The sequence below is a fragment of the Dermochelys coriacea genome, chromosome 1, assembly GCF_009764565.3.
Source record: "Dermochelys coriacea isolate rDerCor1 chromosome 1, rDerCor1.pri.v4, whole genome shotgun sequence".
NCBI lineage: Eukaryota > Metazoa > Chordata > Testudines > Dermochelyidae > Dermochelys > Dermochelys coriacea.
The window spans coordinates 111,474,539-111,498,859 of record NC_050068.2 but is presented as its reverse complement, the minus strand read 5'-3'; the positions used below and the strand labels follow the sequence as shown (position 1 = coordinate 111,498,859).

The following is a 24,321-nucleotide window of genomic DNA, read 5'->3' as shown; positions in this document are numbered from 1 at the left end:
AGTGGGTGGGTGAGATTCTGTGGCCTGTGCTGTGCAGGAGGTCGGACTAGATGATCAGAATGGTCCCTTCTGACCTTAGTATCTATGAATCTAAAACCATTTCCATCAGCCCTTCATGGAAAGTATTGGGATCCCTGATGACTGTAACCTTTGAGGACATCAAATATGAGTCAAGTTTTGTTTGCTCAATTGTGGGTTTCTTTTCAGATGAAGCTCCGCAAAAAGCCTTTTCTCCAGGAGTTTTCAAAGAGCTAGATGAACATCGTTTAGCCGTGTCAGCTTTCTGTTTTTCCTCATCTTCCTGGTCCTTTTTTTGTAACCAGAGCTGCATAGTTTTCAGGATAGTTATGTTTTACATGCCGCCAAAGGTTGAAACTCTTTACGGCACTTGCTTCACTTGTCTTGAAACTGCATGGTTTGAGCTTGCCATTCACTTCCTCTTCCACCTCACATGTTGCCGATTTCTTCTTTGCTTTTCCCAAATTTGGGCTTTTTAAATTCAAAAGTAAAGACATCATTGAGATCCTTTTCCATAAATCATTTATCAATCATGGGGGGGCAGATTTGATTTTTTTGTTGAAGCCATGGCCAAATCTTCTTGTGCTACCGCATCCAAATATTTCTTGTTACGATCTTCGAAAAGTAATGAACAAAAGCATTACATTATTTAAAAAAAAAAAAAAAAAAAAAAAAAAAAAGTACCTGCTTGTGATATCTTAACCACTTAAGCTACTTCAAAATTTATTTTGGTTTTCTGGACAAAAATGATTGCAAATTTTCTTTTTACACAAATTATTAAAGTATATTTTAATATTTTAACATGTTTCTTGCAGTTTTAATGAAGTAAGAACTATTTTAATATACATAATTAATATAAATTTTTTTTATAAATTGCAAGTTATTTCTTATTAAATTTTGCTGTAAAAATATTGGAAATATTTTCCAAGTTTTTAATTAAGATCTCAAAAATGCTTTAATATAGATATAACAATGAAATTTGGTATGTGCTGTAACGTTAGTATGTGCTATTGCTGTTCTACAACATTAAATTGTTGGGAAGTAATAAGGTTACATGTTACAAGGTTGAAAATAAACTTTAACAGGAAAGCGGACTCAAATTGCAAACACAGTCCTTTTAGTAAAAAGAGCAAATTTTCTGAAAATTTGCTCTATTTACGAAAAGGACTATGCTTGCAATTTGAATCTGCTTTCCTGTTAAAGTTTATTTCCAACGTTCTATCATACAACATCATTCAAATAATTTTATTTAAACTACAGGCGTCGTGAACTGGGGGGATTGCACCAATTTTATTTAATATTTTTTAAATCTTCGACTATTTAACAGATACTACCGTGGAATATGATTTAATGCTAAAACATGCATTAAAACGGTACTCAATTTATTTTGTATAATTAACTGTTTCCAAGAAAACTGTTTACAAATTTTAATCTGCTTAGAATGATACAAACAATTTTACTTATTACTTATTTTTCAACTTTGGAACCATAAATTTTAAATGTAATAATAAATAACCAAAAATTAACTTATTATGGAACACATTACCACCGCTTGTAGCCAGGAGCAGTTGACAAGCCTTTCTTGAAACATGAAATAAAAATGACCAACCGCCAGTTTGGGACGTTTAAATAGTTTTTGATAATGTAATATGGTAGCACATACTAATGCTAAGACACAGACATAATTTCATTACTTTATATTAAAGCGTTTGAGATATCAGAAATTAACATTTCATCACCTCCTTGAAAGAACTGTAGCTCCCTTAGGAAGAATTTTAGGACATGTGTTCACAGAAACATTTTTTCTTAAAATGACCTAAGGATTCACCCTCAAAGTTGTGTTGGACATTTTCCACTCACTCTGGATATATCAAAAAATCACTCCTAATTTATGCAAAAATGTTTACTGTATATTTAAATGCCTGCTGCACGCGACTTTTCAGTAAATTTAAAATTACAAACAATGCTACAAAAAGACTGTTGAACAGATGACACATAAAATAAGTCCGCCAGAGTGATACGGAAGCATGTATAAATGAACAAACGTACCAGTAATGGGAGCTGAGAAATGAGCTTAAGTGGTTAATATATCAACAAACAAAAACATTACTTTTTTTTTTGCAATACACCTGTTTGTGATATCTTAAATGTTGCGTCCCGCGTCACACTCTTCCGTAATCGCAGCACTCAGTGCGTCTCATTGATCAACCTTTACAAAAGAAGTATCAACTCATACTAATCTAACTAATCTACGCTAGTACGTATTCGCCTAACCTTGGTGCAAGGGTGGTAGCAGTCTGCAGTGTTGCCAGATGTCTGATAATTATCTGATTCTTTAATAAAACATATCTCCAAAAAACTTTGCATCTGTACATTAAATCTTGATTTCGGCCAAAGTGAGAATAACTGACATATTACGTAAAGTGGTAAAGTAGATGTTAATATCAATTGTTATACAATCTGAAACTTTTTGGCACCTTTAGGACTTTCTTGCTAAATATCATTCATTTTGGATTGAAAATGGAAAAAAAACCCTCTGAAGCCAACAGTTGGTCTTCGTTAATTGTAGCCCTGAATTGCTCCTTATGAGAATCAGGAAGCTGCTCAATAAAAACTGAGTTTCACATAGTTCTGATGGTTTGCAATGCAGAACTAGACGGTGGCCGAGAATGAGGCCTTCATGCCAAAAAGGTCCAAGTGCTTCTAGTCCCACACATAAAGGGATAGATTTAAACTGGGTGGTAGCCCTTTGAATTGACTGCATCCACAATAATTGAATTAAGAAAATGGGAGAAGAGGAATTCCATGTTTTAGCTGGCATGTAATATTTCTTGCATGTTTATGGGACTGACACAGGGGTTTACCAGGAGTGCCTCATTAATAGGGCCCTAACAAATTCACAGCTGTGAAAAACATCACAGACTGCGAAATCTGGTCTCCCCTGTGAAATCTGGCTGTTGGGGGGGGGTCATAGTATTGCCATCCTTACTTCTGTGCTGCTATCGGAGCTGGGCAGCAAGAGAGTGGCAGTTGTTGGCTAGGAACCCACCTCCTAAGGCAATGCCACAGCCAGCAAAAGCACACAAGTGGGGGTGACATAGTATGGGGGGTTGTCAATGGGGGGGCAATGTGGGCAACCACCCAGGGCACCGTGATCGCCCTCCCCCCTCCCATGCACAGCTAAGGAGCCTTTAAACTTCTGAGCATGGGGCCTGGAGCCGGAGAGGGGCAGGACAGAGGGTGCCCCAGCCAGGAGGCTTTTCCTGTGCACTGGGCTGCAGCTGATAGTCCTGGCTGGGCTGGGGATGGACGGGACTTAGTCTTCCCCTGCATGGGTCGCACTCACCTCCGGGAACCTCCCCCAGCAGCAGGATGCTCTGCGGCTGCTGGCTGGGAGCCCAGCTCCGATGGCAGCACTGCCACCAGCAACAACACAGAAGCGAGTGGCAATATCACATCATACCACCCTTACTTCTGTGCTGCTGCTGTCAGCCAACCAGCAGCTGCCACTCTCTGGATGCCCAGCTCTGAAGGCAACACTGCCATCAGCAGCAGCACAGAAGTAAGGGTGGCAATACCACAAAATCCCTCTACAATAGCCTTTTAACTCCCCACCACAACAACCCACTTTTGAGTCCAGACCCCCTCAGTTACCACACTGAGGAATTTCAGATTTAAATATCTGAAACCGTGAAATTTAAGGTTTTTTAAAGTCCTATGACCATGACATTTAGCAAAACGGACCATGACGTTGGTAGGGCCCTACTCATTAATAGGGAGTGCCACTCTGGGTGAGGTGGAAGAATGTAAAATGTCCACCAGCCTGTGGTATGACACTGTCACCTCCTGCAGGTATAAAGCCTCTGCCACCCTCTATGCCAGGTCCTGGAACAGTTTAAAATCATTTGTCATAGATGGCAGAGGGGGCATCACAGTCATCCTTGCCACATGAGACAAGAAACAGGCCTCCTCAACTTCAGCCTCCAGTTCCTCTCTTGCCTGGCTCAGGGGGTTCAGAAGCCCTCGAGGTAGCAGCTGAGGGAGGGTCACTTTTGAATTAAGGGAGAACTGACGACTGATCCTGCCAGGGATCCCAGTATTGCCATTGCGATGGAAAGGGACCTGCTAGTTGGTACCACAGCTGATCAAACCAGGGATGCTGTGGATCAGGACGACGATATGCCTCGTGTTCATAGTGAAATTGGGCCCCATGGAGGAGAGGGGGGAGAACAGTGGAAACCACATCCTGTTGCTCACTTTCTCCAACAACGAGAAGGGCGGTGCATGGCAGGAACTCATCTGTCAATGGCTCTGGGTGAACTCAGTATCAGGGGCCCGGTACTGAGTAGACACGAATCCAGTGCATTAGACACGGAAAGATCTGTCACGCACTGGAAGACGAAGTGCACAAGGTGTCGGTACCAGCAGGGGTTGTTGGTGCAGAGAGGCCTGTGATGAGACTGGAGATGTGGACCTGATAACAAGGTCCGTTGTTGCTTGGCGTGGCACCATGAGGAGCGTGAGCACACTGAAAAAAAACTCATGAAGCTGCAGAATCAGAGGGGTGGTCGCATCTTTTTGCGTGACATAAAGCCAGATCATGATGATTGGGAGAATGGGTTGACAAAAATGGAGTGCGCCTTGCACCTGGAAAAGAATGGGAACCAGTCACTCCTTGATCTGCACAAGCTGGCAACTGACAAGAATGACCCTCATTTGTGTGACTTCTTTGATGGTACTGGTGTTGACGTCTATACCAACAGAATCTTCCCTGGGGTGGATCTTTGTGCTTCTCACACCCCAACGGTACTGGTGTTTCCTTGCCTGTGCCCAGTGGGTTCTTACGCAACCCAGCTAGCTCTGTTGGTCAGTACCATGCATGCCCTGGGTACCAGATTTAGACAGCTTTGGTGCCATCGGTACAGACTATATTGATTGAGCAGGAGATCATTTTCAGTTGGATCAAGGCTCACTATGGGACCCATGGACCTTTTCTTAGAGGCCTTATGTGAGTGTCTCACTGGCATCTCCCTGGGCTCACCTCCGTTTGAAGTAGAGGGCTGTGGGGAGGGCTCCTGGGGGACTCCAGAGGTTGAAGGGCAGACTCCATGAGTAGGAGTTTGAGGCTCAGTTCTAGGTCTTTCTTGGTTCAGGGGTTTCAGTTGCTGACACAAGCCAGACTTCTGTGAAATGTGTTTCTCTGCCAGCCAGAGAACACAGCAAGTGTCCGTCAGTCACTGGGATAGATTCCTCGTAATTGAGGCACTTTCTGAAGCTCGGGAACCGGGCATACCCTTATCAAGATGGGAGTCCTCCCCTCACAGGGGGCTGGCAAAAGACGAAGTCCTTTTATTTATTTATTTTAAAAGGCAATGGCCAAAATAAAATGTAAATGAAGTAAAGAAAGAAAACCTTCAAGGGAAGCTAAAAATTAGCAATTCTGAAAGAGTTAGCTATCCACAAAGAAACAGCTATAGCTTAGTCTCTAGCCAGGGGTGGTTGAGAAGGAACTGAATAGAAAAGGAGTACCTGTGGCACCTTAGAGACTAACAAATTTATTTGAGCATAAGCTTTCGTGAGCTACAGCTCACTTCATCAGATGCATTCAGTGGAACTGAACTGAGGAAATTTCATCCATGCAGCTGTCCAGCCTTGTAGCATGCACGGAGCTGAACAGACACTGCTACCAAAGTTCTCCAACAGTAGCACAGAGATGCACACACACCTACAGTGGAGTACTCATAGGAACACTACTTGAAGAAGTATGTGTTATTGTAGAACTCTATACAACTTTGCTAGGGGACTGATTTATGCCATCGCAGAAAGTATGAATTTCAAAAGGCTTTTTACAGAACAATTTGTGTAAAGTGGGTTTACTAGGGAATGCAAGTGACCCACTCTGAATCCACCCTTTTGGAAGCAAAACACATTGTTTACCCAGTAAACTGCTTCTGGAAAAGTGGGTTCTAGCCTACGAAAGCTTATGCCCTAATAAATCTGCTAGTCTTTAAGGTGCCAATGGACTCGTTGTTGTTTTTGAGATCAAAAGACTCCTGAACTGTATAAAGGGCTGACTAAATATGTCATGACTGTGCTTGTGAGCTGAAGCTGTGATAAACCTATGACCTCAAAAGAATCCCATGGCTGAGGTTTGGAAGGACTGTTCCAGTTAGAGCCTACATTAGGGTTACGGTAATCCCTGGTAGCTTATTAGCATGCAAGTAGGTTCTTTTATTTTGTTTTCTCTGCAGTGCTTTTACTATAAACCACCTCTGAAGAGAAAGCAAGCATGTATGCTTGGAAAGCATGTCTGTTGGGAACAACACAGTAAACGCCAGAAACTGTGAAGCCTAGAAATACCCCAGGGAGAAGGGAGTGAGATGCAGGTCTCCACTCAAGACTGTGGAGCTGGAAGCCTGACAGTAGGTACCCTTGTTAGACCAGTGAGGGGAAGTACATGTGAGCAGCTAGAGATCATAAATGTACATAATCCAAAACAAGGCAGACAGAATCAATGAAGATTTAACTCATTTTATGAAATGTGGGGATAAATTTTCTAAGTGCCACACTAATAGCAATTAATAATGTACATTCCATAATTCCTCTTCTCCAAATACATTGTCTCCACAGAACTATAAGAGAACCCTGTACCGGTAGCAGCAGTCATCATGCTTTTTTGAATATCAGTTGCAGGGTGTATGTATGCTCCTTAAAACCCTCGGTCCAGTTGGGAACATGGACTCAAGAGCACCATGTCCATGAGCAGTCTCCAATTCCTCTCTACCGCAAGATATCCAGAATATAGCTGGGCTCTGAAAGATATCACTGAGGTTCTGTGGAGGCAGCACCTTCAGAGAACAGGAATTTCTCCTTCATGATGTTGCCAACATAGAATCCCATTGTAGAAGATCAGCTAACAGTGAGCTCCCAGAGGACGTGGTTCAGGAGACATGCTAATCATCAATTTAAGTACCATTCCCCCAAAACTAGAATCTATTCTCTAATCCAACATAAAAAGCAAGATTTTGAAAAACTTGACTGAGCTTCACATAGCAGCCCTACAGATTTCCTATAAAGGCACATTACAGAGAGATGCCAAGGATATTGCCATTCCCCCTCAACAGTAAGGTAAGGAGCTCTAGTGTGTTCTGGCAAAAGGGCTGTGCAAGACAAACACTTGCACAGCCTAATTCGCTTGTACTAATGAGGTGAGATGCCTGGCTCTTGTTTCTTCCCCCGTAAAACAGAGTTTAGATTTCCTGAAGCTTTGATCCTATCTAATGATGGCTTTATATCCAAAAACATGTAGTCTGCTTGCCCTAGTGAACATCAACTCAAATGAAATTGAGAGAGTTTTTGTGAGGAATGTGCTAAGACAATGTTACCTCCTTGTCTTTGTGGAAGATAGCACAAGGTGCACTGACCATCAGGGTCTGTACTTTGGACACCCTCCTGGCAGAGGTGAGGGCTATCAAGAAAGAAAGTTTCAGTGAGAGAGATGGAAGAGTGCACAATATCTCTAAGTAATGTCTACACTGGCAAGAGTTACAGTGATGCTCAGAGAGCGTTGAAGGGAAACTGCTGTTGTGTATTCACACTGTCAGCTGCCTGCGCAATAGTGTTTTCACATTTGCAGTACTTGCAGCAGTATTCAGAGCGGTGCACTCTGGACAGGTATCCCACAGAGCACCTCCTTCTCTTCTACCGCTAAGAGTTGTGGGAAGGTGGAGGGGGTCCTGAGGCATCCTAGGTCCTGTCCCAATGCCCTGTGATGAATTACTTCGCATCCCAGCAATCCCTATGCTTCTGTCTGCATTTGGTGCCATCAGTGGCTTGGCAGTGTGTAGACCTCAGGAGTTACAGCGCAGAAAGCTGCTTTACTGCGAAGAAACTTGCCAGTGTAGACAGGGCCTAAGTATCAAGGGTCAGCAGGTTCTTTGATCAAAGGGTACAAGTTCTAAAAGGTCTTAATTGCTTCACCAGAGGGTGGGGCAAAACAGTTTCCTCTAAAAGAAATAAGGTAAGCAGAATGGCCACTAGACGCCATCACAGTTGCTAAAGAGAGCTTCAACATTAAAGAGCAGAAATTCCAGAAGACTTGGAACCAGATGAGAGAAGGGATCCAGCCCATTTGCACAAATCTTTTGAATTCATTCTACTTGGCAACAGTGTTTTCTAGCTGAGGGTTTATTGGATTCCAACAGGAGTGTCTTGATCTCTTCCAGGAAGTGTCAGTCACTACCATAGAAATCCATCAGCCATTGTCTGTGGTAAAGAGATCTTTACACTCCATAGGCCACTTTGCCACACTGCTGCAACAGATCCTGAGGAAAGATAAAAGAACCCGCAGATCTGAACACTAGGTATATTGCATCCAAGCTAGTGTGATCAATCATGCTGGTAGTCTTGATAAGCCTTCCCAAGGACATTGGGGGAAAATCAGTGAGAAGGCTTCATCCCAATTCAAGAGAAGTCTGACACAGATTTTGTCGTTCCCCCCCCCCCGATGCTCTCAAGCAGAACAACAGATACAGCATTGTGACTTGTAGTTGACCCCAATATGCAAAACTCAAATGCGCCACTTAAGTTTTTAATGACCATGTATACTGGTCAGCACCTTTCCACTGAGGTTTGATTTTAGTTTGTTTTTTAAATTTACCCTCCATTATGTGAATGGCCAAAGGAATTGGTTATAGAGGCTCCACTTCTACCAATGCATTACCAAGGGAGACTAGGTTTCCACCTACCTGTTCACTTAGTACACGGTAACCATTTTGTCTGTAAGAATTTGACCCAATTTCTCACCGACTTGAGGGGGAAATATTTTGAGAGCCAGTTTTATGGCCCTCAGTTCAAAATATTTATATAGAGATTTGTCTTCCTGAGGAAAAGAATTTTTTCTCCATTTGAACATGGGAGCACCTTCCCTTAGAAAATATCTTTACTTTTATACTAAACTAGTCAGCGCTTCAAAGGGGGCTCCCCATCCTAAATTTGAAGCATTCTTTCCTATCATGACCCAAGGGAACAAATGGGATCCCTGCTCAGGATGTTTTCTGGACAAGTCAAGAGCAAAGAATCTTTCATATGTTGTAGGATGGGGGAAGACACTTATCTCCATAAAAGACATAGATGGCAGATAAGCCTGATTTATCCATTCTTGCAAGTGTCTGATCCTCTGCCAAATGCTAAAGATGGCTGTAACAATGCTGGTTCTGGTGGGACCCAACTGAGAGTGCCAATTCAGGATAAACTGCTTAAAGCAGGGAAGTTACAGCCCAAGGCTGGGTTTCTATGTACACCAAGGCAAACTAAACCAGCCAAACAGAGAAGACTTTGGTTTTACCCCACTGGCTAACCACAAAAGTCACACAAGGAATTCCCTTTGACGCTCCAGTTTCCCGGTATCACCACCAGTGCCATTTGTTATGGGGACAAATGGGTATGAAAACCAATACCCCAGTAAAAGAAAAAAAGGTTCTCTCGATCCCAAAGGACCAAGCCCCGACCCAGGTCAATATACAAATCAGATCTTACCCACAAATCACACTGTTGCCAATCCTTTAGAATCTAAAATCTAAAGGTTTATTCATAAAAGAAATATAGATGAGAGGAAATGGAATCAATTACGTACAGTAATGGCAAAGTTCTTAGTTCAGGCTTGCAGCAGCGATGAATAAACTGCAGGTTCAAATCAAATCTCTGGAGTACATCCACAGCTGAGATGGCTCATCAGTCCTTTGTTCAATGCTTCAGTGTAGCAAAGTCCCTCCAGAGGTAAGAAGCAAGATTGAAGACCAGATGGAGGAGCTGCAGCAGCTTTTTATATTCTCTTGCCATGTGGTCCTTTCTTTCCTTTGTTCCAAAGACAAGCTGTCCATCACATGGCATGGGAAAACCTCAGAGTTGTGTCCATAGGCAGGACCCTGCATACCTTGCTGAGTCACAAGGCATGTCTGCCTTCTCTAAGTGGATCACTTGTATAGATGATGGTCCTTAATAGGCCATCAAGCAGGCTAGGCAGAGCTGACACCAACTTGTCTGGGTTGTGGCCAGAAGCATAGCATAAATTTGAAATACAGACAGTATAGAGTCAATACTTATATCTTTAAATACAAAAATGATACATGCAAACAGATAGCATAATCATAACCAGCAAACCATAACCTCGTCTTAGACATCTTATTTGACCCCCTTTATACAAGATTTGGTGCCACTACAGGACCTTGGTTGCAACAATGTTCTATACGGTCCCAGTTCAAGTCAATAACATCATGTGGCATTCTCTTCTTTACAGGCATTACTGCCTCGTAAGGGCTGAGGCATTTTCACCACATTAGTAAAATACTTAAACTTCTACTATGTGATTTATCAATTCTGTTATAGAGAGGGACTTTAGGGCTTGGCTATTTGCGAGTTACAGCGCAATAAACAAGCCCCGGGTGCACTAACTCACTATCCATCCACACTGGCAAGGCACGTAGAGTGCTCAGACTCCGTGGCTACAGCGCTGCTGGTACTCCACCTCGGCGAGCAGAATAACGTTTGCTGCGCCATCATTGGAGCACCGCAGCGCCATTGTGAACGAGGTGTTTTACTGCGCTCTGATCAGCCTCCGGAAAAGTTCCATAATCCCCTTAAGTCAAATGGCCACTCTTGTCATTGTTTGGAATCGGCTGTAGGACTGCAGAAATGCCCTGTGAAAGCTCCGTTTCTGACAGCTGGCTGCTTATCTTCTCCAAGACAAAGCAACCATTAGCGTGGAATGCTGTGTGTGAGAGAGAGGCAGGTGGGGGGGGGTCCTGCTGCTGTCTGAATTTACAAGACAGCATGCTGACATGCTCTCAGCCCCCCGAATCCCCCCTCCTCCCACATACACCCAACACATTCCCTGTCACATTCCACCCCACCCCATTTGAAAAGCACATTGCAACCACTTGCATGCTGGGATAGCTGCCCATAATGCACCGCTCCCAATGCTGCTGCAAGTGCCGCAAATGTGGCCATGCCAGTGCGCTTGAAGCTGTCAGTGTGGACAGACTGCAGCGCTTTTCCTACTGCCCTCTTCAAAGGCTGGTTTAACTCGAAGTGCTCTACATCTGCAAGAGTAGCCATGCCCTTAGACTCAATAGTTGTCAAACACATATCATTCATGAATGCTAAAGAAATAAAACACCAAAAAAAGTATTGAAAAGCTTCTGGATATTAGCAGAATATCTTGTTTTGATTAAATGAAGGTTTCAACCTTCTGTTACTGCATCATGTTTTTCCTCTCCTCTCCATGAAATTGTTGTAACAGAAGGAGTATTTAGGGGGAAAAAATTGAAGTACTTTCTCCCCTCTTCTTCCAGAGAATGTGTATATTCACTAGGATGGGAGATGAATGGAGCTTACAGTTAAATAATTCCATACATTAAAAACTGCTACTTTATTTAGAAATTGTCCTTTTCTATTCATAGTCCACTCACTAAAATTTACCTAAGTTAAACAAAACAATATTTTGTGGCTCACAAATAGGATTTACGTACAAGGAAGACCCTGGTTATAGTGTTACTAGAAATATAGTTTTTGTTCCATTTAAAATACATTTTACGGACTTTCTTGTTCATAAAATATTTTCTAGTTGTATACCAATACTGCCACCTAATGGTATGGCAGCTGCAACTGCCTATCTCAAATCTTAAGAGCCACATTCCCTACGTAGCCTATAGATTAATTCAAGCAATTTTGTTTTACCACAATGAAATAGAAGGATTAGCTCTCTTCCTTTTCACTCATCTGAAACAAACTGATTCTATGGTCCTCCCAAACCCTAAATGGGGAGCGGGAGGGAAGATTACAATTAAACAACATCTCACCAAGCGTTTAAAATATGCCTCCGGAATTTAACAATTTTTTTCTGAATGTAATAATGAAGACAAAAATGAAACAGCTTTCTTCAAAGTTAACACCTCCAAACAATAAAGCTGTGTGAAACTTTGCTAATTCTCTTCTAATGGGATGGCTCCTCTTACACCAGTCCAACAGGTTGGATATGCCTGAGAAAGTTCAGTATTTTCACTATCATTTTCTAGTAGACGCTCTCCCTTTCCCCTGGCATAGTGAAGTATTGCCAAAGCTGAAAACTGAACTCCGATTATTATTTTAAACCCCCCCTACTATGTTAAGATTGAGAAGTAGAGAGATAAACTTCAAGGTTACACACTGTGACAAAGTTTCTCCTCTACCTTGGTGGGTCTTGCGCTTATTGGTGGATTTGCTCGCCTTGGAGCTTCACGGCAGCCCTCAGCTTGGCCGTTTTTCTGAACTTACAGTCCAGGTCAACTCCTCCTGTGTGACCAGGAGTTAGGAGGTTTGGGGGGGAACCCAGGCCCACCCTCTACTCCGGGTTCCAGCCCAGGGCCCTGGGGAATGCAGCTGTGCAACAGCTACAACTCCCTGGGCTACTTCCCCATGGCCTCCTCCCAACACCTTCTTTATCCTCACCATAAGACCTTCCTCCTGATGTCTGATAATGCTTGTACTCCTCAGTCCTCAAACAGTCTGCGTTCTCACTCTTGGCTCCTAGTGCCTCTTGCTCCCAGCTCCTCACACGCGCACCACAAACTGAAGTGAGCTCCTTTTTAAACCCAGGTGCTCTGATTAGCCTGCCTTAATCAATTCTAACAGCTTCTTGATAGGCTGCAGGTGTTCTAATCAGCCTGTCTGTCTTAATTGTCTCCAAAAGGTTCCTGATTGTTCTGGAACCTTCCCTGTTACCTTACCCAGGGGAAAGGGACCTACTTAATCTGGGGCTAATATATCTGCCTTCTATTACTCTCCTGTAGCCATCTGGCCCGACCCTGTCACAACACACATACACAATGGGCGGCATGGTGTAATTATTCCCAAGACAAGTGTTATAAATCCAGGAAATTCAGAGTTAAGTTTACACTTAAAAGAAATCCAAACAAGTTAAAAACACAACTAAGCCACCCAAACATGTTTAGCTCTGCCCTGTAGTGATATACAATGTAATCGAACAATTATGAGTAAGGCAATTTAGTGTTTGTGATCCAAGATAAAATCTGTCTTTCATAAAAATAAATTTAGTTTGCCCCCCATCATCACATTACTACAGAGCAGAGTTACGGTACATTTCTTGCCTTAACATGTTTGACTTTCTTTTAAATGCAAACTTAAATCTCATAATGCGTGGTTTTATAGTATTCCTCTTTTTTATTCTTAAATTATTGACACATTCTCAACCTTAATTCCATTTTAACTGTTTGAATATCTGGGAATTTTTATTTAAATTACAATTTCATACATGAACAAGAAACCCAATTAATTAAACCATCAACTTTTTAAGGGCAGATTCACCATACACCAAAGCAGTACAAAGCTGTAAGAGCATACCAGCCAATTAAGCTGAGTTTACAGATGCTTTGCATTGCCAGCACAACACAAAGCAGGTGAAAACCCAGTGAAGCAGCTACTCTTTTATTCGCAATTGAATTATTTGTTTAGACAGCTGTATTAGTGAGCCCTGTGGTAGGTGATGGGGGAACACGGAAAGCCTATTCCCTGAGTCCCAATGGCTCTATGCTGCAAGGGCTCCCCTGCACTCTTGCCCAAGTTACCCTGGTAGCAATGTCTCAATGCACAGTGAAACCAAGGTCTAAGTGTCATGGGAAATCTTTCTGCCACCAATGCTTAAGATAGCATGCAGTCACAGAATCTTTAGAGAGCAGTTACAGTTGGGCTAAGTAATCTATCAGTGAGAACTTTTGACACATTTCCAATCTCCTTCCTACAAATCAACAAAACTATTGCATTTAAGTTAGCTCTAAAGGAAGTCTGGTGAATGGTTGCGTTATTTCTAATGTCACAGAGGACGGTCCTGGCCAGAAGAGCTAATTCCCAGGACGACTGACAGGAGGCGCGGCACTGGTGAGTCGTCGCCCCGTGACAGGGAGTTACAGCGGATCACAAATTGAATACAAATTAACAACATGACGCAGTTGCAAAAAAAGGGCTAATATTCTGAGATGTATCATTCTGAGATGCAACAGGACTGTCATACGTAAAATAAGGCAGGTGACTGTCCCGATCCACTCAGCACTGGTGGGGCCTCACCTGGAGTACTATGTTCAATTCTGGGTGCCATACTTTAAGAAAGATATGGACAAACTGGAGAGAGTTCAGAGGAGAGCAACAAAAATGATAACAGGTTTAGAAAACTGAACCTACACAGAAAGGTTAAAAAGTGGACATGTTTCTTGAGAAAAGAAGACTGAGTGCAGACCTGATAGTCTTCAACATGTTAAGGCTGTTTTAAAGAAGATTGGTTGATTGTTCACATTCACTGAAGATAGGGCAAGAAGTAATGGGCTTAATCTGCAGCAAGGAAGATTTAGGTTAGAGATTAGGGAAAACATTCTAATTATAAAAAGGTAGGCAAGATCTGGAAGAGGGAAGCTATGAAGTATCCATCACTGAAGGGTTTTTTTAAGCACAGGTTACATAAACTCCTGTCAGCCATGGTCTAGTTTTACTTGGTCCTGCCTCAGTTCAGGGGACTGGACTCAAGGTCCCTTCCAGCCCTACATTTCTATGATTCTAGGTCAGATCAATCAGTTTCTGAAAGGCCAGTTTGTAGCTGGATAGTATTCACCAGTTTCCCAGTCAACTCTCGGAATTGTTCTGTTAATCCAGAGAACAGAAAGGAAACCCCCACCTCGTCGTCAGGTAAGGTACCATTGGTCTCCACAATCCGTAGAGGGAGTTTCCATCCAATCAACATATACCTGGCCTCTCTTCCTGCAGAGGCAGAGTCTCTGGTACTGGTATAATGACTCCACTGACAGTGCTGGGCATACAGAGCACACAGGAATACTCAAAGAAAATGGCACCTGGTGTAGGGTTGGTGCCAGGCAAATTCTCCACGCTGGCATCTCTGGTGCCAAGAGGAGTACCAATGCTGATATTAACACCAACGTCATGCTGAGTTTGGTGGCATCTAAGAGATTTGTCGTGGACTTCTCTATGTAGGACCGCACAAGTAACTGAAGAGGGCTCTGCACGTCCTTCCATGCCAATGGGATTCTTTGGCAAAGGAATGCAACTGAGCTCTCTGCAGCAGGCTGGCAGAACATGAACAGCTGGTGTTATGGGAGAATTAAACCTGACATTACAGCAGGCAGCCATTTTGTGTCTCCAGCCACTACTAGCATAAAACCAAACACCACATAGCCAGAAATCATCATTAGGGTTCTGGGAAGCAAGGCCAAATAGCTGCATGATTGCAGTTTTGCTTATCAGACTGGGAGGATGGAACAAAGTTAATGTACCATGAGAGCGGAAGGACTGTTTGGACAGCTGAACTTGGTTTTAAGTGCCCCAACATACAAGTTTTATTATTACTAGAAATACTAGAAATGCTTTGATAAGAGATAAGTTATTTGCTGAAACTAGGAGAACTGGTGACCTACTAGGAGTTGTGCTTTGTTTAAGTTAACAATAAAAAATTAAGCAAAGACTTAAGAACAATCTGAGGGAGTTTTTCTTATGGCAAGGAGCCAGCACCTAAACTCCTCATCAGCTGTACAAAAGGAGGGCCCCTGGAAGCCTAGATGGTGATCACTTGAAACCATCACCTATAATGTTTGGGATACTATGAACCTACTGCTATAGCATTTATGTGTGTGTGCTTGAGACCTAATAAAAAATTAGCTTTAGGTAAAAGAACTCTGGTTTGTATCTAAGACAGAAGAGCTATGTCCCCATTGATTTATTCCTGACACTGTCTGGAGAGAAACAAGTAAGTTACCAGTGCTCTGGGTTTAGAAAACCCAGAGTAACACTGGTACTGAAGGGATTCAGTGTTCTTCCACGATGTTCCTGACTGAAGTTGGTGGCAAATACCAATACAGAGTCAAACAGCTGAGACACAGACAATAGCTTCGAAGGGGAAAGTGGATTGTCACATGCCAGGGTGCAATATAGACCAGTGAGGGGTTGTGTCACTGCTTGCCCCGCAACCTTGGGTACCTTGCTATGATTTGCTGTTGTAGCTCCCGACATGGGCTACTCAAATGGTCCACCAGCACGCAAGTCACACCTTGAGTGTGTATAGCTGTAGTCCTAGTCCAGCAGCTCTGACCCCAGCAGCCTGTCAGCAACACTTCAGTCACACCCTGGCTTCCACCAGCTTTGGTTACTACTAGAAGGGTGACCCCAACACACTCCCAGTTCCGAATTTTCCCAAAACATGTGTTCTGCACTGTCCAGCCCTCTTCTGGGAAGAGTCCCTAAAAGAAACATGCCGGTGGCAGAGAAGGAAAACAATGCTGCCTCCTCCTTGGACTCTGAGTTTGAATACTTTTTCATTTTCCTCAGAGCAGGATCACACAGATCTGGAAAACTGCTTTTTGGTCACGGAATTGACTAATGGCACCAAATGAGACTTCAATACAGATATAGTTCTTGGTGCCAGTGCAGACTGCCCAGGTGAAGTCTGCAGCTCCAGACAGTACTGGATAGGAAGCTTGGCCACTGTAGGCATTGGTCTTGGGGAGCTGGACCTCAGGCTCGACAACGAGGGAAACAACAAATCAGGAGCAGCTCAATGCGTCTCAAGTGTCTTTACAGAAGACCTTGGCAAAGACCCAGAACTCAAAACCTCCCACAGGAGTACCAGGATAGTCCAACTGGAAGCTTACCAAAGTCAAATGAACGTGCACCCTGAGATGCCCCTCATTCCTCAGTCAAGGAATAAAAGCATGGCAAAATTGTGCACTGAGATACTATGTGCAATTCTCCCAAACACAGAAGATACCAAACATGTCTTTGTCTCAGAGAAGATAGCTGAGTGGGTTGCATCTCTTTTGAACCCTCTATGGGGTTCAGGACCTGCCATGATTTTGGGGATAACAACTTGAGGGCAATTGTCCCACGTAACCCAACACTAACAACAAACTAATAGCTTGTTTTCTCTGAATAGTTCCTAACTAGCCTCATGAACAGGAAAGGTATTTCCATGAGCTCTCTGTGGCTGTCAAGAAGGAACTGAGGTATGTGTGTGGGTGCATTCCCATATACTGATGACATCATCCTAGCACAAGAGTGCTCCTGCCCCTTGCACTCAAACACTGCTTTTCTACACAGCTGCACAGCATAACATCAGAGGCACCATATCTCATGAGTGAGAATGCACAGAGGCCTTCAAAGAATAAGCCACTTTATGGAGCCAAAGTACTGAAACCACATGAATATTGCTTGTTGTAACATAATGAATCTGAATCTGCTATTGAACACAGATACCAAACATATAGATCTTATTTTTTGACAACTGTCTCTTTGAAGATCCAAATCTTCAAATCTGTCAGCCCTAAGGAGAATTTTTTTTTTTAAGCCATAAACAGCAATATTGCCTTCCACTGCTGCAAGCTCCATCAAGCATTTTCTAGGCTTTGCAAAGCATCGAACTAGAGATTTTTTATGTCTCAAGGAGAGGCTCAGAGTCTTCAATTGCCATGGTAATTACAATTGTATTTCCAAGAAAAACATTCATAAATTATCCATAAGAATGCTTATAACTTGAGCTACATCACTCCCTCAGTTTTTTGCAATATGATTCAAAATGGTGACAGGCAAAATATAATTTTTAGTCATTTTTTCTATGCTTTGGCCTGACTACTAACTCAGTTTATACTGAAGATATTCCAAAATAGCTCACTGTTGCATCAAAGGCAACACCAACTGAAGGAGTCTTTTGGGACAAATAAGATCTGAAAAGACCTTTCAAAATACATTTCAACTGTTTAGATAATCTCTTGAGATCCTGAATATCAAGGTTCAAATTTATGGTTGATGCAGTTCACAACATGAATAGTTTCTTGTTTAAAGTTGGCCTTCATGACACTTAAACAGTTCATGTTCACTGCTACACAATCTGAATTCAGAGCAACTAGTTTTGACTTGAGTTATTCAATTTTGTTACCTGCAGCTCCCAAAGCAGTTTTCTGTGCAATATGATCAGCTGTAGCAGAATTTGATGTGTACCAATTCTTGTTCATCTACAGAGTTGTCATTGGATCAGCCATTAAAATTCCAACGATAGTTTGATGTATTCCAGTCATTTTTCAATTTTTTTTTTTTAAAGTCAGCTGTAATAAAATACTAGAGAGCCCCAAATCAAGTCAAACTGTTTCACAGCAGAGAATCAAATTGTAGCCAATTTTACCCACTCAGCTTTGGTTGGCAACTGAAACTATCACTTGTGTTCTCACAAAGACAACAACTGCCTTTGAACTATCTAACTGTGGTCTATAGTTTAGAAGGTTCTATTGCTCTGCTCTATCTTCTCTCTTCCTTACCATTAAGCCCTCTCAGCCTCCGAACCCTTCCAGCTACTCTCCCCATCTGACTAGCAGATGTATGTTGCTGCACCTTAGAACTGAGGAAACTGGACACTTTTTCACGAGGAGCTAGCACTCCTACTTGTCCTGGACTTCTGAACAACAGGACTTTTCCCAGCCTGGTAGTGTCCACAGCTTATACAACACAGAGCCCATGCCCAAAGTCTCACTGTCATAAGTTCATGTTTTCTCAAAGACATCCTTCAAGAACTTCATCGTAGCTACAATCAATTTTGCATGCTAAAATTTATCAGAACTGAAATACAAATTTGAGGGATCAGGCGGTAAAGCCTTCAACAGCAGACTCTGAGTATACCTTTTCACCACCACATTCCTCATGGAACCAGAATGGAGGAAAATCTGATAAACTCAAAAGTAGCAACTCATAATAAACAGACAAGTATAGAAATATTGTAGCCCAGTAGGCATCTCTCACTTTTTCAATCCAACACTGAGGGCTGATTCCTGCTCCCTGAAATCAATGCGAGTCTTTCCATCAATTTTAGTGGGAGCTGGATAGGACTCTTAAAAAATGATACGCAATTTATAGATTAGATAGTCAATGAAAACGAACTCTTCTTCGTTACATCATATAGTTTGATTTGAAATGCCTGTTTTTTTTTAAAAAAAAAAAAAACACACCTACCAAACCATAAGATATAGATATTGTCAAAAAAGCAGCCATTTAAAACTGACACCTCCTTTGTCAACAGGTCTTAAGAGGTACCTGGATATTTTAGTGACAAAAATATTTACTTCTTTAAACTCCTATTAACACCCTAGAGTGTATACAACTATGATCAAGTTTGCTGGATTCTATTCTAGCTCCTCTATAAAAAGAGCTATTAAACTAGTTCCAATAACAGGGAAAGTTTTGCCTTCAATTACACCTGTAACCCCATTGAAGATATTGCACAGGATAACTGAGGGCACAATTTGGACTGCCGAATCTTATTAGTGGTGACACACAAGCCAAAAAGAACAAAGCTTGATTTTCAGACAGCAGGCAGAGTCTGCAGGGCTAGCACAAACTTTATTTAAAACCACTTAACCAGAGAAAACCTTATACAGAATTACACTTAAGGCACTGAAATGAAGCCCTACTTATTTTCCAGTCACTTTTCAGTTGCCCTTGAAACTCAAAATAAACTTCTCCTTATTCTACTCTTTAAAAGTGATTCACAAATATCAAGAAAAATACACACACTGTGGGTGTTATGTGCTAAGTGAACTGAAGAGTGAATGAAGCATTCAGTGTATTATTCACTTCAATTATGGGTGTGGAGGGTCAAGGCAGAAGAAAATCTCATCTACCTAGATACAGACTGCTAACTCTTTTTGCTTCATGTTAACAGCCTTGAGTACACTATGCTGGAAATATCACATCTACCATGAAAAGCCACTAGGACCAGCCCGGCACGATAGGAGTATATAGGGATATTTTAAAAGATAATTAAAAAATTAATTAAAAAAATCAAAGACAAGCCCTTGTTTTGTTTTCCAGGATATTAAAAAAAAGGCAAAAACTATGAACCCATATATTACAATTAATGCTCAACTTTATACTCCTGCTAACGAGTACAAACTGAAGGGTTACAGATAGAATCTCTCTCAGAGAAACAGGGGGAAATATAACGGAATCAAAATTTCCTGATAAGTTATAAACTGTGTGCTTCTCTTGCCTTTGCTAGTTGAAGCATTCAGCACATAATATTGCAACGGTTTTGGAGTTTAGTATCTAAGATTATGTGTCACATAAAAATAGAATTCTATAACCTATGAGAGTACAAAAAATGTTTAGATCACTGAAGTAGTGAAGACTTAGACAACGCAGCTATTACCTAACTGAATTACCTAGTTAAGAAGATTTATATTAAGAACACTATCCCAGGCCTTGGCTGTAACTTGGACAAATCCCCTGTGTAGATATTGACAGCCAACCCCTACTGTAGCCATAGTGATTAGCAAGCACTTAGCCTAGACAGGCAAAGACAATTTAAACAGCGATTTTCACCAATGCATTTTCTCCAACTGATAAAATACACTGGTGCAAATCATGGCTTACAGCACCTTTTGCCTGTCTAAGCTTTGCACCAGTGCAGCTACACCAATGACTGGCCACCTATGGAATGCCAGCTGAACCACCAATGAACTTCACACAATTGTAGGAATAGTAAATCTGCAGAACTGATTCACTAGAGTATAAAAATGAGCTATAAGAAAAATCTTTATAAAAAACTGTGCTAAGGAAGCAGTTGTCAAGGTCTTCTATTGCCCATAATACACTTAAGTAAATCCAAGGCCAAAACGTGAAAGTATTTTTTTGATAAAGTATTTTCTTACCTTTTCCAGGACTAAGGTTTTGGTCTATAAAAACCTTAAGTTCTCCATTGGCTTCAATTAGTCCAGCCTAGTAAAGAAAATAAAAGATTTACAATATCTATAGACAGCTGTAAGTTCTTTAATATTAATTTTGAAAGATCTAATGTAATTTGTTAGACTTCCCCAACCCAGGTTTCCAAATTAAAACTGCAACTCAGTAACAATAGTATGTCCACCCCCATAATGGCTAATAAGGTAAAGTATGTACTAAACAAAGTTTTGTGGAAAACATCTGTTTAAAATTCTTAAATACCATACTAACAACTATACCGGTGACATATTCCACAGGAAAAAAAAAAATCACTAAGACCATCCCACAAGAAAAAGCAGGGGCACAGAAAAACAGATTTATACTTCATTATCCAGAATATACTTCTAAAACTGACAGTCAGTAAAATTATAATAAGCCTTAAGTTAAGAATAAATGTCATACATATACACATATGTGCTTCCTCTTAACGATCAATAATCCTCAACTTCCTGAACTTATTAACTGCTAAACAGGTTAGTAGCCAGGCCCCATATGGCAACAGTTTGTAGAAAAGGACAAAAACCAACTAGAAGTCTGGTGGCACCTTAAAGACTAAGATTTATTTGGGCATAAGCTTTCATGGGTAAAAAAACCCCACTTCTTCAGATGCATGGAGTGAAAATTACAGATACAGGAATAAATAGATATTGGCACATGAAGAGAAGGGAGTTGCCTTAAAAGTGGAGAACCAATGTAGAAGGCCAATTCAGTCACGGTGGATGTGGTCCACTCCCAATAATTGATGAGGAGGTGTCAATACTAAGAGAGGGAAAATTGCTTTTGTAGTGAGCCAGCCACTCCCACTTCCTATTCAAGCCCGAATTGATGGCATTAAGTTTGCAAATGAAGTTCACAAATTGTAGCGCTGCAGTTTCTCTTTGAAGTCTGTTTTTGAAGTTTTTTTTTTTTGTTGAAGGATGGCTACTTTTAAATCTGTTACTGGGTGTCCAGGGAGATTTAAGTGTTCTCCTACTGGCTTTTGTATGTTACCATTCCTGATGTGTGTCCATTCATCCTCTATGGAGGAGGAAGACTTATCAAGTGCCCCACAGTCTTCTTTTCTCAAGACTACAGGTTTTTTAAACCTTTCCTCATAAGTCAAACTTTCTAAACCTTTAATCATTTTTGTTGCTCTCCTCTTGATTCTTTCTAATTTGTCCACAGATTTCCTAAACTGTGGTGCACAGAATTGGATACAGAACTCCAGCTGGGATCTCATTAGTGCTGAGTAGAGAAGGACAATTACCTCCTGTGTCAAATATACAATGCTCCTGTTAATATATCTGAGAATACTACTAAACCTTTTTTGCAGCGCTTCACACTGACAACTCGATTTGTGGTCCTCTACAACTTACAGAGCTTTTACATCATTACCACCACCTAAACAGTTATTCCCTATTTTTGTAGTTGTGTTTTGGCACATGTAACAACCACTTTGCAGCAGCTGCTCTGAAAAAAAGTGGGAGGAACCAAGCTAACTCTCCCACAAGACGTGTGATGGATCTCAGTAGTGGACAGTTTTGAGCACTATCTCAAGAACTGACCTAATCCGATGACAGTTTGTGAACAAAATCGTGAAAAAATAGATGGCACTGTCACAGCCAAAGTTCTCAACGTTGGGCTAAGAGAAATGTTGAACACATGCCAAGTCCCCAAAGCCTATTTTGTAGCCTTGAACAAAATGCAGGGAAATAGCGGTTTTATTGCTGACGCTGTTGAAATTGGAAGGAACTGAGTGACATCTTAAAAAGAGAAATATACAATAACAGAGTTAGATTACAAGCATTAAAAAAGAAATGGGACAAGAACTATCTCCAGCTCATTTTCTTGCACATATTCTCAATACTCGGTACAGAGTAAACCTTAGCCAACTCCTCTTTTTCAGCAGTTATGACATGGACATCTAGCAGTCATCCCTCCATAATGCCAACTATAATAAACTTCAGAGCTAAGGGTGCACCATTCAAGAAATATATGTTTGCTGATGATGTTTTAAAGAAAGTCACACCAGCGAACTGGTGGAAGTCACTTGAGCACTTGGATTCAGAGACTGTTGAAGTGATAATCTCCCTTTTAACAGCAGTAGTTTCTTCTGCCGGTGTCGAAAGAATATTTTTTTCCTTTGGACTAATTCATTCTAAATTGGGAAATCGTGTGGGACCTGAAAAAGCAGGAAAGCTTGTTTTTCTTTTCCAGATTATGAACGAACAGGAAAATGAAGGTGAAGATGACTGATTTAGCTGGAGAAGCCAATATTTTAAGTTTCTCATGTTGACCTGGCTGACAGTCTATTTAATTTGTTGGGGTGGTTTTTTTTTTTTTTAAAAAATATTTCACTTAACTATTTTAGATAAAAACAAATTTTTAACAAAAACAAACCTGATTTTAAAAAACTTGAATGTTTAAATTCAAAAATTCATATGCTTCTTTTGTTAAAATATTATATGTTTGCTGTTGAAGAAAAAAAAAAACCAGAATTCTTAATGTTATTTAAATAATACAATTTAAATGTCTGCCTGGGGATGCTCTCCTCCTAATACAGCATGGCAAGAAAATTCTCCAAATATTAATGATTAACCTGTTGAATTGGAGATATTTATGAAGTCACTGGGAAGTGAACTATCTGCTTCAATTACCTTTGGTAAATGAAATAACCAAACAATCATTCATTTTCTGATATAGTTGTAAAACTAATCTGAAAAGTTTTGTAAATAAATCACTTAAAAATGTATAGTATGTACCTTCTAACAATGAACCCAACATCTATCGCGGAGTTATGAAGAATACGTAATAAGGTTATAGCATCCAACAAGAATACACCTTAATGTAAAAATCCTTGATTAAATTGAGTCTTCCTAACATGATTTAAATCATGATTTAAATCAAATCCACCCTGGCCACAATACAATACAATACAATGGAGCAATACTCCAATGGAGCCTCAAATGTAAATTAAAACTACCCTCACCCACCCCCACCCCCAGCGGAATCCCCAGGGACTGAAGCAGTACAAACAGACAGCCCATTTTCAGGCATAAGTTCTCTTTTCCAAACATAAATGCTCCAGCTGGTGTAGGAAGGCTGCAATTAAAACTCTCATATACCATAAGGAGTTAGTCAAGCTCAACATATTGCTAACTGTCAATCAGATTTCCTTTGCACATGTGCAGTTTCCTGATTAGTTTCATTTATTTTATTCAGGGTAACTCAAAAATCAAGCAGCTTTTCAGATAGCTTTTTATAGCTGCGCTGACTGAAGCTCGACTTCTAGAAGATCATAAAAAAGAGTCAATTTTTCTGTAAGTAAAAACCTAGGACAGGGGTGGGCAAACTTTTTGGTCTGAGGGCCACATCGGGGTTCCGAAACTGTATGGAGGGCTGGGTAGGGAAAGCTGAGCCTCCCCAAACAACCTGGCCCCCTTCCCCATCCAACTTCCTGCCCCCTGACTGCCCCATTCAAACCCCCCTGTGCATTGTCCCCTGACAGCC

The 24,321-nt window shown here is 41.2% G+C and overlaps 1 protein-coding gene across 13 annotated transcripts in view; it reads right to left on the bottom strand.

Moving 5' to 3' along the window:
- TFDP1 (transcription factor Dp-1) overlaps positions 1–24,321 on the bottom strand; it is a 106,147-nt gene that overhangs the window by 55,246 nt on the left and 26,580 nt on the right. For all 13 annotated transcript variants that reach the window (XM_043506876.1, XM_043506973.1, XM_038416431.2 and 10 more), the window contains exon 3: positions 20,763–20,829. In XM_043506876.1, the coding sequence (XP_043362811.1) occupies positions 20,763–20,829 (67 nt within the window). The remainder of the gene's footprint in view (positions 1–20,762; positions 20,830–24,321) is intronic.